The sequence below is a fragment of the Sapajus apella genome, unplaced genomic scaffold, assembly GCF_009761245.1.
Source record: "Sapajus apella isolate SASKATOON/1434 unplaced genomic scaffold, GSC_monkey_1.0 scaffold175, whole genome shotgun sequence".
Classification (NCBI taxonomy): Eukaryota; Metazoa; Chordata; class Mammalia; order Primates; family Cebidae; genus Sapajus; species Sapajus apella.
This window is the reverse complement of record NW_022437115.1, coordinates 776,066-794,210: the sequence shown is the minus strand read 5'-3', so window position 1 is coordinate 794,210 and position 18,145 is coordinate 776,066. Positions and strand designations below refer to the sequence as shown.

The window sequence follows — 18,145 nt, the reverse complement described above, 5'->3', positions numbered from 1 at the left end:
CCTGTAATCCCAGCTACTCGGGAGGCTGAGGCAGGAGAATTGCTTGAACCCAGGAGGTGGAGGTTGTGGTGAGCCGAGATCGTGCCATTGCACTCCAGCCTGGGCAACAAGAGCAAAACTCCGTTGTTGTTTTTTTAAAAAAAGCTATGTGCAAATGAATATGAGTGATTTCTATTTCCCCAAAATGTTAACTTGGTATGTCGGGTGACGTATATGACCACTGTGCCCTCTGGCCACAGGGCACAGACCTAGCTCTGCCACATGTGAGAAGGGGCCCCTTAAATGGCTACAGGCTTGCAGACCCCCACCCCCTCATGGTCCCAATGGCTCTCCTGGGTCCCAGCAGTGCCTTTTTTTATTTTTCTGAGACAGAGTCTCACTCTGTCACCCAGGCTGGAGTGCAGTGGCACAATCTCGGCTTACTGTAACCTCCACCTCTCTGGTTAAAGCAATTCTCCTGCCTCAGCCTCCCAAGTAGCTGGGACTATAGGCATTCGCCACCATGCCAGGCTAATTTTTTTCTATTTTTGGTAGAGACAGGATTTCACCATGTTGGCCAGGCTGGTCTCGAACTCCTGACCTCAAGTGATCCTCCCACCTCGGCCTCCCAAAGTGCTGGGATTACGGGCATGAGCCACCTCGCCCAGCCAACTTTTTGTTCTTTTTTTAAGAAATATTTGTGGGAACCGAGTGAGACCCTGTCTCAAAATGAATGAGGCCTGGTTTGGGTAACTCACTCCTGTAATCGCAGCACTTTGGAAGGCCAGGGCGGGCAGATGAGCTCGAGACCAGCTTGGCCAACATGGTGAAACCCCTTCTCTACTAATAACACAAAAATTAGCCAGGCATGGTGGTGGGTGCCTGTAATCCCAGCCACTCTGGAGGCTGAGGCCGGAGAATCACTTGAACTGGGGAGGGAGAGGTCACAGTGAGCTGAAATCACGTCACTATACTCCAGCCTGGGTGACAGAGGCTGTCTCGAAAAAATAAAAAAGTAAATGAATGAATGAATGAATACAAATATTAGCTTCTCATCTGCAGGTACCCTGAGCTCTCAAGTAGGCATGTCATGTATGAGGAAAGGCTGTGTGGGTCCCTGGAGGGGCTTCCTGGGTAGAAAAGAAGCTGCACCAGGTGTGGAAGGCAGCTTGGCTGTGGAGAGACGCATAGGACGGACTGGCGCCTGCGAGAGAGCTGCCCCCTGACCCGTGCAGTTGAACCTTCCTCCGCAGGACAGACTGGGCATTGACCTGCTGGGACCATTATGTCCTGGGTGTTCCAGAGCACCTTCCTAGTGCCAGGCCTGGGACCCTGTAAGGATGAGACAGTCCTCAGGCGGCTGGGCTGAGTGCTTTCTATCAACAGACTCAGTAAATCCCGCAGCAGAACAGGGACTGGATCCTATCCCTTCCCAGTTTCCCACTGTGCTTAGACTACAATCCATGGGCCCCATGGGTGTGTCTGTGCTGCCCCCTGCGCCCTGGAGCAGGGCGGGCCTGTTGCTCCCTCAGCCTTTGCACCTGCTCTGCCGGTGTCTGGAGTGCTTCGTCCTCCACAATCCCGGCTTCTTCCTTCTCACTGCTCTGACTCAGTGTCATCTCTTGGGGGAGGTCTACCCTCAGGACCCTCGATAAATTAGCTGTCACCCTCCAGACCCACTGTGTGGACCCCCACCCTCTGAAACTGTCTCTATCTGTAATTCTTGTGACTCACGTGTGTCAGGTGAAATTTTTCCTCTTTTCCTGGAATTGCAGGCTGGTCCCAAAGACAGGAGTAGGCTTTCCCACTCCATACTCAGGGAGCTGCTGGTAGCTGGGCTGACAGGTGCCACCTCGGAGAAGCAATGCCACCCCACCCCGTGCCTCTGCAAGGAACTCGAGGATGGTGGGGGAGCACCATTTAGGTGAGGGCAAGGCAGTGTTGGTGGCGAGAAGTGATGCCCTCACTCCTCAGAGGCCCAAGGGAAAGTGGCTTCCCCCCACCAAGGGAGGCACCCCCGCAGGGCCCTGCTGGCACTGTCTGCCCTGGGCTGCCTGAACCCAGAGACAGTGTGGGATATACTGTTTGTGGGGTGTTATCCTAATGTCATCTGAACTCCACCCAGTGAGTCCAGAGTGACGCTCAACCCACAGGGGCTGTTTGGGAACGGATGCCCGTGAGGAGGTGGGTGTTCCTCGTCAGCTCCACTCTGCAGACACGGCAACTGCAGGTTAGGGAAGATGCAAGGCTTGTCCACATTTCAAACAAGCAGGTGTCACAGCCGGGCTCTGCGGGCCGTTTCCACAGTAGCCCCTGCCTCGCCTCCCTCTTCCCGGCCGCCGCCTCCGGCTCCGCACTTTGTCAGGAGTTGGGAGACTATGGGGACAGGCGAGGCCTTGTTCGCTGCGTGGGAGCAGGTGTGGCTTATGACGTACAACAGCAGCAAGCCCGCGGGTAGATGACAGGGAAGGCCACTCAGCTGTGAACACTCACTTCCAGAGTGGAGGCACTCAAACCCATAAGTGTGCCAGCCCGGAGTATTTTAGGTTTTTGGTCAGTTTCCACCTCCCGTTACTTCTTCATCTCAGTTGCCAGTTTAAAGAAAACCTCACTCCGTTGTGAATGCAAGAAAAAGGTTTGGCAAGATATATACCAAAATGTGAATGGCGATTCTCTTTATGTAGAAGGGGAGTGCGATTAGAGGGTAATTTAAACAGAACCCTATGTTTTTACCCTCTCATTTTGCTGCTGTTTGACTTTCTGTTATTTTTCTATTCATATATCACTGGCATAATAAAAGACTTTTTTTTTTTTTAGACGCATTTTTTTTGGACGGGTGTTGCTCTTGTTACCCAGGCTGGAGTGCAATGGCGCTATCTTGGCTCACCGCAACCTCCGCCTCCTGGGTTCAGGCAATTCTCCTGCCTCAGCCTCCTGAGTCGCTGGGATTACAGGCACGCACCACCATGCCCAGCTAATTTTTTGTATTTTTAGTAGAGACGGGGTTTCACCGTGTTGACCAGGAAGGTCTCGATCTCTTGACCTCGTGATCCACCCGCCTCGGCCTCCCAAAGTGCTGGGATTACAGGCTTGAGCCACCGCGCCCGGCCAATAAAAGACTTTTTAAACCTAAGGAAACCAATCTGGACCTCGTTTTTATTTATGTATTTATTTATTTTTATTTATTTGTTTTCAGATAGAGTCTTGCTCTGTCACCCAGGCTGGAGTTCAGTGGTGCAATCATAGCTCACGGTAACCTCCGCCTCCCGGATTCAAGTGATTCTCCCACCTCAGCCTCCTGAGTAGCTAGGACTGCAGGCACATGTCACTACACCAGCTAATTTTTGTGTTTTTAATTTCACTCCGTTGCCCAGGCTGGTCTGGAACTCCTGTCCTCAAGTGATCTGCCCACCTCAGCCTCTCAAAATGCTAGTGTTACAGGCATGAGCCACCATGCCCGGCCTGTCAATTAATTTTTGAGATAGTGTCTCATTCTGTCCTGCAGGCTGGAGTGCAGTGGTACTGTCATGGCTCACTGCAGCCTCGACCTCCTGGGCTCCAGTGGTCCTCCCACCTCAGCCTCCTGAGTAGCTGGGACTACAGGTGTGCACCGCCGTGCCTGACTAGTTTTTGTATTTTTTTTGCAGAGATGCGGTTTTCCCATGTTGCATGGGCTAGTCTTGAACTTTTGGGCTCGGCCTCAAAAGATCCTCCCCTCTCAGCCTCCCAAGTAGCTGGGATTATAGGTGCATTCCACCATGCCTGCCTGTTTTCTTTTCTTTTCTTTTCTTTCTTTTTTTTTTTTTTGTGTGTGTATGTGTAGAGATGAAGTCTCATTATGTTGCCCAGCCTTGTCTTGAACTCTTGGCTCAAGTGATCATCCCGCCTCAGCCTCCCAAAGTGCTGGGATTACAGGTGTGAGCCATTGTGCTGGTCTGGCCCTGGTTTTTATAGATGCTTTAAATGGGTTGTTGCCTTGTGTGCACAGGCCCAGAAACATCCTACTCTGTTTTTGGGTGGGGGCTTGGGGAGCAAGAGAGAATCCAAGGGCTCCCTCAGGGACTTTTGCATACTTCCTTGGCTCGAGGGTCCCTGAGTCCAGCACATCCCTGGATCATTCGCGGCAGCAAACACAACTTGGGATCTGCATCTCTCTGAGGGAACTTTGTAAGGTACAGTCACAGCTTTTACTGTTTCCAGTTTAATATTCAACCTGCATCTAGGGCCAGCTGAGTGGAGGCTGGTGCTGCTCTGCCCAGCTCCTGTTCTGTTTAGAAACATGTTTATTGCCTCGGGAAGGAGCCAGCTCTTTCACCCAAACAGGATGGGCCTGGGGTTCCTTCAGAGGTTAGTGGACCCAGAGCTGGGAAGGAGGGATGGAAGTTGTGGATAACCAACACATGGAAGGATGTAAGTGGACCCATGGGCCTGGCCTTCAGGACCAGGGGAGAGCCCTTGCTGCTTTCCCTCCCCAGACAAAGCAAACCAATCAACGGTCTTAAGGGTTTATTTTCTTCTGAGGCCTGGTCCTGCTGTGGGCAAGCCTTTTCCAGTGGGATATATTAAAATCAACTTTGGTGGCTGACACCTATATTCCCAACACCTTGGGAGGCTGAGGCGGGAGGATCAACTGAGGTCGGAAGTTCAAGAGCAGCCTGACTAACATGGAGAAACTCCATCTCTACTAAAAATACAAACTTAGCTGGGCATGGTGGCACGTGTCTGTAGTCCCAGCTACTTGGGAGGCTGAGGCAGAAGAATCGCTTGAACCCAGGAGGCAGAGGTTGCGATGAGCTGAGATCGTGCCACTGCACTCCAGCCTGGGCAACAAGAGCAAAACTCCGTCTCAAAAAAAAAAAAAAAACAATGTGGCTTTAATGTTTTTGTCAGAAAACTTTGTTTTGATGAATGTTTTCTGTGAGGAAGTTCCTGTAAAAGCAGTATCAATGGATGTGTGCCTGAAAGAATTGAAAGCAGGGACTCAGATATTTGTATACCCACGTTCATAGCAGCATGGTTCACAGTAGCCAAGAGGTGGCATCAACCCAGGTGTCTGTCCGTAGATGAATGGATAAGCAAGACGAGGTCTGTCCCTACAATGTAATGTTATTTGGCCTTAAAAAAAGGGAAGGACAGGCTGGGCATAGTGGCTCATGCCTATAATCCCAGCACTTTGGGAAGCTGAAACAGGAGGATTGCTGTAGCCTAGGAGTTCAAGACCAGCCTGGGCAATTGGTCTTGAACTCTGTCTCTATAGCAAGACTCTGTCTCTATTTAAAAAATTATTTGAGGCCTGGTGGTACGTGCCTGTAGTCCCAGCTACTCCGGAGCCTGAGGCGGGAGAATCACTTGAGCCCAGGAGTTTGGGGCTGCAGTGAACTATGACTGTGTCACAGCACTCCAGCCTGGGTGACAGAACAAAGGCCCTATCTCAAAAAAAAAAAGGAAGGACACGGCTGGGTGTGATGGCTTGTGTCTGTAATTCTGGCTACTTGAGAAGTTGATGTGGGAGGATTGCTGGAAGCCAGGAGTTCAAGACCAGCCTGGGCAACATAGCGAGACACAGTCTCTAAAAACAAAACTGCCAGGTATGGTGGTTGATGCCTGTAATCCTAGCATTTTGGGAGGCTGAGGCAGAAGCATCGCTTGAGCCCAGGAGCTGGAGACCAGCCTGGGCACATAGTAAGACCTCATCTCTACTGTAAAAAAAAATTAGCCAGGCATGGTGGCTCACACCTGTAGTCCCAGTACTTTGGGAGGCCAAGTTGGGGGAATACTTGAGCTCAGGAGTTCAAGACATCTCTACCAAAAAAATACACATCAGCTGGGTTCCGTGTTGTGGTCCTGTGGTTCCAGCTACTTAGAAGGCTGAGGTAGGAGGATTTCTTGAGCCTGGGAGGTAGAGGCTGCAGTGAGCCATGATTGTACCACTGTACTCCAGCCTGGGCAACAGAGCAAGACCCTGTCTCGGGGGAAAAGAAAAAAAAAAGATATTATATGATTCACCTATATGAGGTACCTAGAGTAGTCAATTTCATAGAGACAGAAAAATATAATGGCGGTTGCCAGAGGCTAGGGGCGGGGAACAGGGAGATAGCATTTAATCGATACAGAGTTTCAGTTTGGGAAGAAGAAAAAAGGTCTGGAACTGGATGGCGGTGATGGTTGCACAACAATGTGAATGTACTTCATGCCACTGAACCGTACACTTAAAAATGGCTAAAATGGGCTCACGCCTGTAATCCCAGCACTTTGGGAGGCTGAGGCAGGTGGATCACGAGGTGAGGAGTTCAAGACCAGGCTGGTCAAAATAGTGAAACCCTGTCTCCACTAAAAATACAGAAAATTAGCCAGGCATGGTGGCACCTGTAGTCCCAGCTACTCAGGAGGCTAAGGCAGGAGAATCGCTTGTACACGGGAGGCAGAGGTTGCAGTGAGCTGAGATCGTGCCACTGCACTCCAGCCCAGATGACAGTGTGACACTCCGTCTCAAAAAAAAAAAGGCTAAAATGATAAATTTTATGTTATGGGTATTTTACCACACACACAAAAACACAGCGTCAAGGTGCTTTCCGAAGACAGTGTGTCGCAGATGTAGGTTTGACACTATGATTTTTACTTTTTGCGAAATATTTTAAAGTAGTATTTGCCTTGTAATGGGTAGGTAAATGTTCTAGCTACAGGAGAAACCAGAGTGGTCTGGTCACTATCCAGAACTCGCTGAAGCAGGCCCCTGTGGCATCTCTGGGAACTTGTGCCATCCCAGGGAGAAAGGTTAGTCTGATGTGCATAAGCAAACCTTGCAAGTTTTGTGCCCAGGATGGTAGCCTTGGGCCAGAGCAGCCACCCGTCATCCAGAATCCCACAGGGCACACCTTATCCACTCCTTTTGTGTTCGCCTGAGCCCAGCGATGCTGTTCTCAGAGGAGCACCAACACCGCCGCTTGACTTCTGGCTCATTTGGATCCAGAGATGTGCAGTTTTAAAGCTGCAGCACCTTCCATGTAGGTCACAGCTATCCCTTGGGAAACCCACCTGCTCCTCACCAGAGATTCCTCCCTGGAGCACCTGCCTGAAGCGTAGCATTCGAGCTGGTGGTTTTAGAAAGTGAAGAGCTGGCTTCAGAATCCCAACCCAGACAGGGCGGGACAGCATAGGCTGCGTCTTTCTCACTGTGCACAGCCGGTTAAAGAGAACTGGAATGAAGCATCTCTCTGCTCAAAGGGATCTTCTCAACTGGGGGTTCCTTTTCAGAAGGCCCCCTGGTGCAGGGTAGTGTTTGGGAGCCTAGGGTGGACCATGCTCGAGTGGAGAGGTGTTTTCAGCAGGGTCAGTCTCTTTTTTTGGTAGAGATGGGGTCTCACCGTGTTGCCCAGGCTGGTCTTTAACTCCTGGCTTCAACCAGTTCTCCCACCGTGGCCTCTTGAGTAGCTGGGATTATACATATGAGCCTCTGTGTCCGGCCAGCGGCCAAGCTCTTGAAGGCCTTCTGGGAACTCTAGCTGTAGCCCCTCATTACTCAGAATCTGTGTGACCTGGTAACTTCGTGAATTCTGTGAAAAGAAGTTATACTCCAAAGTTTGTAATGGCTTCTGAGAACAATCACTTAAGTAGGAGCCCTTCTAATACTTACACTAAGATTAAGCCAAACAATGTGACTGGGCACTGTGACTCTCACTTGTAATTCCAGCATGGTGGGAAGATCACTTGAGGCCTGTGATTCAAGGTCAACCTGGGCAACAGAGCAAGACCCGATCTCTTAAAAAAAAAAAAATTAATTAATAAAAAACAAAACAGGCCTGAGCCTGGCACAGTGGCTCACACCTGTAATCCCAGCACTTTGGGAGGATGCAGAGGGTGAACTGCTTGAGATCAGGAGTTCAAGACCAGTCTGGGCAACATGGCAAAATCTCATCTCTACTAAAAATAGAAAAAAATAGCTGGGTGTGGTGGTGCCTGACTTGTCCAAGCTACAGCTACAGCTGAGGGGGGAGGATCACCTGAGCCCAGGAGATGGCACCACTGCACTCTAGCCTGAGTTTCAGAGCAAGAACCTGTCTCAGACAAAGCAAAACAAGGCCTGGCACAGTGGCTCACGCCTGTAATTCCAACATTTTGGGAGGCCAAGGCAGGAGGATTTCTTGAGCCCAGGAGTCAAAGACCAGCCTGGATGGCATAGTGAGACCCCCATCTCTACGAAACTTAAAAAATTAGGCCAGGCATGGTGGCTCTCGTCAGTAATCCCACACTTTGGGAGGCCAAGGCAGGTGGATCACCTGAGTTTGAGACCAGCCTGGCCAACATGGTGAAAGCCTGTTTCTACTAAAAATACAAAAAAATTAGACAGTGTGGTGGTGCACGCCTGTAGTCCCACCTACTGAGGAGGCTGAGTCAGGAGAATCACTTGAAGGGGGCAAAGGCAGGGAGCAGCGGCAGAGGCTGCAGTGAGCGGAGATTGCACCACTGCACTCCAGCCTAGGTGACAGAGTGAGTCTCAAAATAAAAAATTGCTTTTCACGTGTTGCGAGGGCCATATCGCGGTCTCTCCTTGCCGCGGTGCACCAGAGCAGAGTACGAGTCTGAGGCTGAGGGAGTCATGGCAGGACAGGCGTTTAGAAAGTTTCTCCCACTCTTTGACCGAGTATTGGTTGAAAGGAGAGCTGCTGAAACTGTAACCAAAGGACGCATTATGCTTCCAGAAAAATCTCAAGGAAAAGTATTGCAAGCAACAGTGGTCTCTGTTGGATCGGGTTCTAAAGGAAAGGGTGGAGAGATTCAACCAGTTAGCGTGAAAGTTGGAGATAAAGTTCTTCTCCCAGGATACGGAGGCACCAAAGTGGTTCTAGATGACAAGGATTATTTCCTATTTAGAGATGGTGACATTCTTGGAAAGTACGTAGACTGAAATAAGTCACTATTGAAATGGCATCAACGTGAAGCTGCCCATTCCACGGAAGTTCTGAAATCTTTCATCATGTAAATAATTTCCATATCTCTCTTTTATAATAAACTAATGATAACTGATGACATTTAGTGTCTCCAAAATTGTTTCCTTGTACTGATATAAACATTTCCAAATAAAAATATATAAATGAGTGGTTAAAAAAAAAATTATCTGGGCATGGTGGTGGACACCTGATGTGCCAGCTACTCAGGAGGCTGAGGCAGGAAGATTGTTCCAGCCGTTCACGGCTGCCGAGAGCAGGGTTGCGCCACTGCACCGCACTCCGACCTAGGCAACAGAGCGAGACCCTGTCTCAAAAGAAAAGAAAACTATGCCACATACGAAAAAATATGTTCTTTAAGGGCCGGGCGCGGTGGCTCAAGCCTATAATCCCAGCACTTTGGGAGGCCGAGGCGGGTGGATCACGAGGTCAAGAGATCGAGACCATCCTGGTCAACATGGTGAAACCCCGTCTCTACCAAAAATACAAAAAATTAGCTGGGCATGGTGGCGCGTGCCTGTAATCCCAGCTACTCAGGAGGCTGAGGCAGGAGAATTGCCTGAACCCAGGAGGCGGAGGTTGCGGTGAGCCGAGATCGCGCCATTGCACTCCAGCCTGGGTAACATGAGTGAAACTCCGTCTCAAAAAAAAAAAAAGAAAAAAATGTTCTTTAAAATGTGAACCTTGAAACACACACGCTAAAAATGTTTTTTTAATCCTGCAGGGTGTGAGATGGCAGACAGGTTAGCAGAAAACCCACGGAAAGGGGGCTGCAGGATTTAGCCACTCTGTGCTCCCCTCCTGGCAGCCCGGGGCATCCTTCTGAGCACAGCGGCACTATGGACTCTCCAGGATACAACTGCTTCGTGGACAGAGATAAGATGGACGCTGCCATCCGGGACCTGGGGCCCAAGGAGCTGAGCTGCACCGATCTGCAGGAACTGAAGCAGCTGGCACGCCAGGGCTACTGGGCCCAAAGCCACGCGCTGCGGGGAAAGGTGTACCAGCGCCTGATCCGGGACATCCCCTGCCGCACAGTCACACCCGACGCCAGCGTGTACAGCGATATCGTGGGCAAGATCGTGGGCAAGCACAGCAGCAGCTGCCTGCCACTGCCTGAGTTCGTGGATAACACGCAGGTGCCCAGCTACTGCCTGAACGCGCGCGGCGAGGGGGCCGTGCGCAAGATCCTCCTGTGCATCGCCAACCAGTTCCCGGACATCTCCTTCTGCCCCGCCCTGCCGGCCGTGGTGGCCCTGCTGCTGCATTACAGCATCGACGAGGCCGAGTGCTTCGAGAAGGCCTGCCGCATCCTGGCCTGTAACGATCCAGGCCGGAGGCTGATTGACCAGAGCTTCCTGGCCTTCGAGTCATCCTGCATGACATTCGGGGACCTGGTGAACAAGTACTGCCAGGCGGCCCACAAGCTGATGGTGGCCGTGTCGGAGGACATCTTGCAGGTCTATGCGGACTGGCAGCGCTGGCTGTTTGGGGAGCTGCCCCTCTGCTACTTTGCCCGGGTCTTTGACGTCTTCCTAGTGGAGGGCTACAAGGTGCTGTACCGCGTGGCACTGGCCATCCTCAAGTTCTTCCACAAGGTGAGGGCCGGGCAGCCGCTGGAGTCGGACAGCGTGAAGCAGGACATCCGCATGTTCGTCAAAGACATCGCTAAGACGGTATCCCCCGAGAAGCTGCTGGAGAAAGCGTTCGCCATCCGCCTCTTCTCCCGAAAGGAGATCCAGCTCCTGCAGATGGCCAACGAGAAAGCCCTGAAGCAGAAGGGCATCACCGTGAAGCAGAAGAGGTAGGTGCCCGGCGGGCTGCAAGGGACCCGCCCAGGGTCAGGGGCTGGGGTGGGATGTGTCTGGCATGAGCTCATCCAGCTGGCCTCCAGGCAGCCTCTGCCCATGGTCCACCAGACATCTGTGTATGGCTGAAAAGACACTGAAACAGGAAGGGCCTTCCTGGTTACAGCCACAGACGAGGGACGTCGGGTCCTATCCTCTGGGACCAGGCCCACAGCTGAGATGAAAGCTGATGCTGGCCCTGGGGTCAGAAGGCATTGCGGGAGGCCAGGCGCACTCCCTGGGCCATTTCAGGGCAGCCCCTGCTCCGCCCCTCCAACTCTGGGCTCTGTGGCTGGTCGCTGCTGTGGCTGATGGGCGTGGCCTCCCCACCTGGAGCATAGCGCCAGGGGAGCAGGGTCAGGGGTTCATGGTGTCCTGTGTCCATTCGGTAGCCGGCGCTGTGACGGTGCCACGCTGTGGCCTGTTGGCGTGCAGTCCTCTTCCTTCTGGGCCAGCGAAGGCCTGTCCGGGATCGGTACTTACACTAATCTCTCCTTGTCTGTTTTATTTTTCTTCTCCATGTCCGTTGCTTTCTCCTGTTTTTCAGTGTGTCACTTTCTAAAAGGTAGGTCTGAAACCGCGTCTGCACGCCTGGCCTCTGCCTTTCCACCAGGCTGACTCTAGGCCGGTTGCTTGCTCTGGGTCCCAGGGCTGCTCTCGCGGGCCGGCTTCAGCAGCGCTGCCTCTGAGCCCGAGTGATGCTCAGGCACCTTCTGTCTGTCTCTCTGTACGTCTGCCTGCCTGCCTGCCTGTCTGCCTCTGTTGTGCCATCTGCCGGTGCTTGGCTCGCCATGAAGCCTTGTCTTGCCAGAGCAGTCACTCTGTCCTGATTTCTTAGAGAAAAGGTGCTTTGTCCCCATCCAGGCTGGGCACTCTCCCTCTGTAGTGGGTGGGAGGTGGGGCTCCTGGGAACTTTCTCCCTGTTGGGCATCTAGAACCCAGCCCTAAACACACACAAGAAGGCGAGAAGTTCCCTCCGGACTTAGTTTCAAACGAGCTCCGGGGCACACCTTGGGGGCATGGCCTGGCCCTGGATGCGCCCTCGGACTCTGACCCTGCTCGCTCCCCTCAGGCAGTTTGTGCACTTGGCCGTCCATGCAGAGAACTTCCGCTCGGAGATCGTCAGCGTCAGGGAGATGAGAGACATCTGGTCCTGGGTCCCTGAGCGCTTTGCCCTGTGCCAGCCCCTCCTGCTGTTCTCCTCCCTGCAGCACGGGTACAGCCTAGCCAGGTAACACCCCAAAGGGCTGCCCAGCCACATGTCCTGCCTGCAGAGTCAGGCAATGGGCCTCAGCCCTGGGCACCTGCTGAGGCCCTGCTTCTTCCTGTGGGGCCTGAGAATCGGGGTCCCTTTCTGGGCTTCTGTCCTCCCCAGGCCACCCAGACTTTGGGGGTCATGGCCAGGCTTGCCACAGCTCAGGCCTTGCAGGTGTCGTGAAGACGTGGGAGGGAGAATCCCCACCTCGGAGCTCCCGATACTGACTGGAGGGACCACATGGGCAGCAGGCCCCAGCTGTGCTCACCCCCCGCCCTATCATCCATGTGGTGTTCTGTCAGGGCCCCAGGTCATGCTGCCATCCAGGGTGGCGCTGCCAGGTGCAGCCAGGGAGGCTTCCTCCAGCCTTGGACAGCATGTGGCCGTCGGAGCTCTGGCTTGGCTCTGGGGTGACCTGGAGGTGAGGCAGGCAGAGCTGGTCCAGCCCCCACCTGGTACCGTTCACAGGTTCATAACACCACAAGCATTTTGGCACAGCTGGAGCCACTTCTCCCAGCTCTGCCAAGGACAACAGCCAAGCTCTGGGCACCACGTTGGCAGACCCAGGCCTCTTTGGCTCCCACATGCCTGGGCTGTGAGGATGGGCCAAACCTCCCCACTGTGGGGACCTGTTCCTCTGGTTCCTGCTTCCTCAGCCCCTGGCACTTGGCTCTTCACTTTGGCCTTCCGCTGCAAAGCCTCTCTCCCAAGTCACACCTGGGCAGGCTGTCTTGGGGATGGCAGAGAAGAGCCAGGCAGGAACACCTGGGTATTCTTGGGACCCAGAGAAAAGAGGCAGCTCACGGGTCTTCTGCCCCAAGATAGCCAGGACCAGCAGAGGCTGCAGGAGGCGGCAGGGAGGGTGTGTAGGGTGAGAGCTGGCACGCGTGTCTCTATGCCAGGTTCTACTTCCAGTGTGAAGGACATGAGCCTACCCTCTTGCTCATCAAGACCACGCAGAAGGAGGTGAGCAGGGGCCCTGGGAGTCAGGGTTGGCTCTGATGTCTCCAGGGCCTCAGCATCCTAGCCTGGAGCCAGAGTCAGAGCATGGATACTGGCAGCACATGGGGCTCATCCCACGCTAAGGGCCGCAGGGGAAATGAGACTCTCCCCGACATAGCCCCGCCCACCCTCATTGCCAACTCCAAGCCAGGGGCAGGGTGCAGGCACCCGCAGCGCTGCCTTTCCCACACCACCCCTGCCCTGGGGTGGGAGTGGGAGACGGCGATGCCTGCATCCCCACCTGTGACCTGGGATGGGCCCCTCAGCAGGCTGGAGTACAGGGACGCTCCTGGGGGCCTGCAGGCACAGCCTCACCCGGGCCTTTCCCCCAGGTGTGTGGCGCTTACCTCTCCACAGACTGGAGCGAGAGAAATAAGTTTGGAGGCAAACTGGGCTTCTTTGGAACCGGAGAATGCTTTGTGTTTAGGGTGAGTGACGCCAAGTGCTCCACAGCCCCCCGTGTAGACTCTGCAGCTTCATCCCCACGGGAGTGCCTGCCTGCCTGGGGACCCTGTTTGATTGTCGCCATGGCAGTCACCCAGCCGCGTCATCGACCTGCATGCTTCTGGGTTTGATCGTTCAGCCTCACGCTGCACAGGACAGGGGGCCTTATCTGCCTGAGCCACCAACTCCCCGGCCCCTGGCTCGGGCTATGCCCACCTTGGGCTCTGGGTGCAGATTCTTGGGATGAACGGGCTGTGGCTCTGGGGCAGAGGGGCCTGTGGGTGCCCTCGCCAGCTCCTCACACTGCCCTTCCACCCCAGCTGCAGCCGGAGGTGCAGCGCTACGAGTGGGTGGTGATTAAGCACCCCGAGCTGACCAAGCCCACGCCCTTGATGGCAGCCGAGCCCACCGCCCCGCTTAGCCACTCCACCTCTTCAGACCCCGCCGACCGCCTCTCGCCCTTCCTGGCCACTCGCCACTTCAACCTGCCCTCCAAGACCGAGTCCATGTTCATGGCTGGGGGCAGCGACTGCCTCATCATTGGTGAGCGCTAGCAGACGGGGCCCTGGGATGAGGGTGTGGGGGTCTGGGCCGCTGCACCCAGCCCTCCCTGACCGGGGTGGCAGAGAAGAGGCCCTGGGTGTCAGGGATGGACCAGGCACCATGGGTGGAAGGGTGCCGGGAGGGAGAGACCAGCCTGGACAGCTGGTCCTGGAGACTATGGAGGGTCAGGGGTCTGTATGGTTTCAGAGGCCTGCGCAGGGCAGGACAGCTGTACAGGAGGTGAGGTGCCCGGGGCAGTGCTGATGGGGCAGTCGGGCCCACTGACCTGAACATCCCACAGGGGGAGGGGGTGGCCAGGCACTCTACATCGATGGGGACCTGAACCGGGGCCGTACAAGCCACTGCGACACCTTCAACAACCAGCCCCTCTGCTCCGAGAACTTCCTCATTGCTGCCGTGGAGGCCTGGGGCTTCCAGGATCCTGACACCCAGTAACGGCCTGTGCCACGGTGACTGAGCCGAGGTGGGGTGGTGAGCTGGAGGCTGGGCTGCCACCTCAGGCAGCAGAGAGCAGATGAGACCCCCATGTGGTGGGCGGGGTTGGGGGACAGCAGGGCCCCATGACTGAGCCTAGCACTGCCCAGACCTGCTGCTGCCTCTACCCGGGGTTGTGCTGGGCTTCCCCAGTCCACCTGCACTGGGGTCAGAGCCGGACGGGCTGCCATGCCCCCAGCCCCACCCAGGGCTGGCATAGAAAGCACCTTCCTCCTCCGTGGAGGCGTCCTGAGCTCAAGGCCTTGGGAGTGCCTGGACCTTGCCGCCCCTGAGCCTCTCCTGCAGCCTGAGCCCCTGGGGTGGGAGTGGAATGGCAGCGGGAACGTGCCGCCAGGGGTGGGCTTGTGGTGCCCCCTGCTGGTGACAAGTAGCATCGCGCCCTCCCCAGCAGGGCCCTGCAGCCTGGCTGGCTGGCGGCTGAATCCCAGCGTAGATCCTGAGAAGAGACTGGCACCCTTAGGCCTGCCGCCTGGTGGGACCCCACCCCCTGCTCCAGGCCTTTGCCCCAGCTCCATCCCTAGGCCTCCTGGCCAGCTCTCATAGTAACCCTGCTTGGCCAGCTCTGAGGCTCCCCTGGGCTGCATTTAGGAGCTGCTGGGTGAGAAGAGGGGGGGATTTGTGCGGGGCTCCTCCCTCAGAGAGGGTGGGGGCTGGAGGGGATGTGACATGTCCTTGTGTTTCTGCAGAGCCTGAAGCTTTTGCTGGGCCTCCCTGTGTGTTCTCGTCTGAAGAGGTGGCCCTGGTACAGGCCCCCATGGACCGACTCAGACCAGCAAGCTCCATTTCCAGGGGTCTGCCCAGAGAAGCCGGGACCCAGGGTGCTTCTCAGCCCCTCCCTTCCAGCCCAGGCCTCCCTGAGCTCCTGCAGCCTCTGTGGCCACCCATTTTACCTCTTTGTCTTTGCCGTGACCTGGGGCCCAGGATCACGTCCAAGCCCCTCTTTGTGGCATGCTCATCTCTGTCCAGCCCCAGCTGCTTCTCTGCCCTGCGCCCTCCCCAGGCCCTGGTCACACAGTACCGAGGTCCTCAGCCACCTTGCATGGATGCATGTCCTCCCTCTGTCCCTCTCCTGGTGCTGTGGCTGGCCACATGTCAGGGTTTTCTGTGCATCTCTTACCTGACAGCCTTTGGGCCCCTGGGCCTCTGCCCTGCCTGAGCCCTGTGCTGGCCAGATGCAGGTAGACACCAAGGGAGGCCTTGCCTCTGGGTACTGCAGGGGGCAGCCCCCCACCTTGTGACCTCCTTCAGCTGGTCTTGAGGGTCTGGGCACCACGGAGGGGAGAAGGGAGAAGCAGAGACCCAAGTGGCTGTTCTGGGACCCTGGAGGCCTGGGTCAGAGACACAGGTGCCAGCAGTCCTGCCCCCATCCCCATCCCTGCTTGCCTCCAGCCAGTGCCACTTGGGGTCCCCTGCACCATGCTGCTGTCCATCCCCACACCGTTGCCTGCTCCTCCTGTGGGCTTTCAGCCTTCCCTGACCATCTGCTCACGTAGCCTCTGACTGGGCTCATAGCGGGGCAGGAGGAAGAACCTGGAACCTTGTGTGGCTTCAGGCAAGCTGACACACCTGTCTGGAACTCAGTTTCCCCAACTGTGAAATGGGGCCAGTCCCCCTGCCCTGCAGTCCTCCTCACGGGACTGTTGAGAGGCTCAGAGGGGAAGGTGTGAATCCCCCTCACTGGGAGAGGCATGGGAGGGAAGCTGCCACTCATCCCTCACGGCACACTGCAGCCCTCCAAGCCCCAGCCTCTGAGCCACCCCCAAGGCCTTGTTTGTACCGCCAGCGTTGGTGTTCATTACACACGGTCTTGCTGCATCAGCTCCAGGAGTCCGAGCGTCTGGTCTCCATGAGTCTGGTCTCTTCAGCCACCGGGGCCTCCAGGGGCTTCCTGGGCCTGTAGCCAAGCGGGTGTGGGAGGCTGCCCACTGAGGTGCTCACCCACATTCTACAGCGGGAACACTGCAAGCTCTTCCAGAGGGAGCCTTCCAGGAGCAGGGAAGTCACATCTAAGGACCATTTGTAGGTTTCCCTCTGCAAACTTCCTGAACTGGTTGGTGATTTCTCTGGCGAGTTAAGTCCAGCAGGTTCTGCCTGGCTGCCCCGGGGGCCCTGTCCGGCCCTTGTCGGTGATCCTGATCAGGAGGAAGGATTGCTGCTGGGTCATGATTTCCACATGATGAGCGAAGTTCTTTGTTTTGTGTGTGCATGCAAAATATGGTTTCTTTAAATTTCATATCTTTTCCTAACTTTTCTACTAACCCAGAAGGCATATGTGATTATTTCTTTTTTATTCTTATCATTGTACTTGTTATTATCTGATACTAGGTATTCCCAAATAGAACATAATTTATTTTCTTAATGTTCTCTATTTCTTCTTGATTATTTATTAGCTTTGGATGTTAAAAATTAGCCAAAAGTGGCTGCTCTGCCTATGAAGTAGCCATTCTTTATTAACAACAAAAAAAAAAGCTAAAATTTGATGAAACTGCATAATGAATTATCATTTGTTTTTAGAAAGATTTAAACATTTATTTTTTGATTTTTTTAATAGAATGCTTTGTGCTGAATAAATGTTTAACATTTATTTTTAAAACAAAAATTGAACCTAACTGAAAATAGTTTATTAAATGAATTCATTAAAGCAGATGATATGCCTTTATGGCTTCAGAAAATCAGTTTCAGCAAAGTAACTTATGAGAGCAAGTCATTTGTACTTGAATTTTTTTTATAGTTTTAATGAACTAAAGTATTTTAATTTCTTTCTATTTTTGTAAGCCACATGCTTCATTTTTTGAGTTTTTCAGTGAAATTTGTTTTAAAACATTTTGAAGATTTCAGAAGGCCTTCATATTTCTCTTATCCACTTTCTGAACCCATAAAGCCTTTGCAGTCTCCTTGAGTATTTTATATTTAATAATTTAGTTTTTATTTTGTACCTTTTTGTTTTGAAGTAATTTTTGATTTGCAGAAGAGTTGCCGAGACAGCACAGGGTTTCCATGCAGCCGCACCTTCCCCTGACGTCAATATCAAAACAAAGAAATGAACAGTGGTGCAATGCTGTTAACTAAACCACAGGCCCACTGAGACTGCCTCGTTTTTCCCACTGTCCAGGAATCATTTTAACTTTTACAGTTATTTACTTTCTCACATTTTCACTAAATCCAGAATGTCATCAAACTCACAAGACCAACACTGTTCCAGAACACCCAAATGACCACTAATTAGGCAATATAGCACCTGCCTCAAATTCGGGTTCACATGGATTCTTTTTTTCTTTTTCACCCATTTTGCAGAGAACGTAGTCTTCGTACGTTGCCCGGGCTAGTCTTGAACTCCCAGGCTCAAGCAGTCCTCTCGCCTCTGCCTCCCTAAGTGCTGGGATCTAGGTGTGAGCCAGTGTGCCTAGCTCATTTGGATTCTTGCTGGGTCTCTTTCTCAGCCTAAACGTCTCGTTTGCATGGAGAAATTATGAAATGAAGCAGGAGTGCCAAACAAGCCTCACAGGCTCTTCACCCTACAACTTCTATGTTAGGTGGGAAAGTATGGACTTTGAAAAATAATCTGGTATAAAGAGTTTTTTGTTGTTTTTTTTTTTTTTTTTTTTTTTTTTTGG

General features: G+C 53.6%; 1 protein-coding gene and 1 pseudogene across 11 annotated transcripts in view; both read left to right on the top strand.

Annotated features, from left to right (window-relative positions):
- Window positions 1-18,145, top strand: part of TBC1D24 (TBC1 domain family member 24) — a 36,649-nt gene that overhangs the window by 12,630 nt on the left and 5,874 nt on the right. For 4 of the 10 annotated variants that reach the window (XM_032268157.1, XM_032268158.1, XM_032268159.1 and 1 more), the window contains 7 exons: window positions 9,649-10,728; window positions 11,319-11,336; window positions 11,844-12,002; window positions 12,929-12,992; window positions 13,361-13,456; window positions 13,793-14,015; window positions 14,317-16,983. In XM_032268157.1, the coding sequence (XP_032124048.1) occupies window positions 9,764-10,728; window positions 11,319-11,336; window positions 11,844-12,002; window positions 12,929-12,992; window positions 13,361-13,456; window positions 13,793-14,015; window positions 14,317-14,471 (1,680 nt within the window). In that variant the 5' untranslated portion in view covers window positions 9,649-9,763 and the 3' untranslated portion in view covers window positions 14,472-16,983. Of the gene's footprint in view, window positions 1-1,352; window positions 1,904-6,578; window positions 6,984-9,648; window positions 10,729-11,318; window positions 11,337-11,843; window positions 12,003-12,928; window positions 12,993-13,360; window positions 13,457-13,792; window positions 14,016-14,316; window positions 16,984-18,145 lie in introns of those variants that run through there. The other 6 variants (XM_032268161.1, XM_032268162.1, XM_032268163.1 and 3 more) reach the window with 6 other exon arrangements.
- On the top strand, window positions 8,493-9,075 carry LOC116542930 (annotated as a pseudogene). Its single transcript, XR_004265408.1, has one exon. The product of XR_004265408.1 is annotated as a 10 kDa heat shock protein, mitochondrial pseudogene (transcript).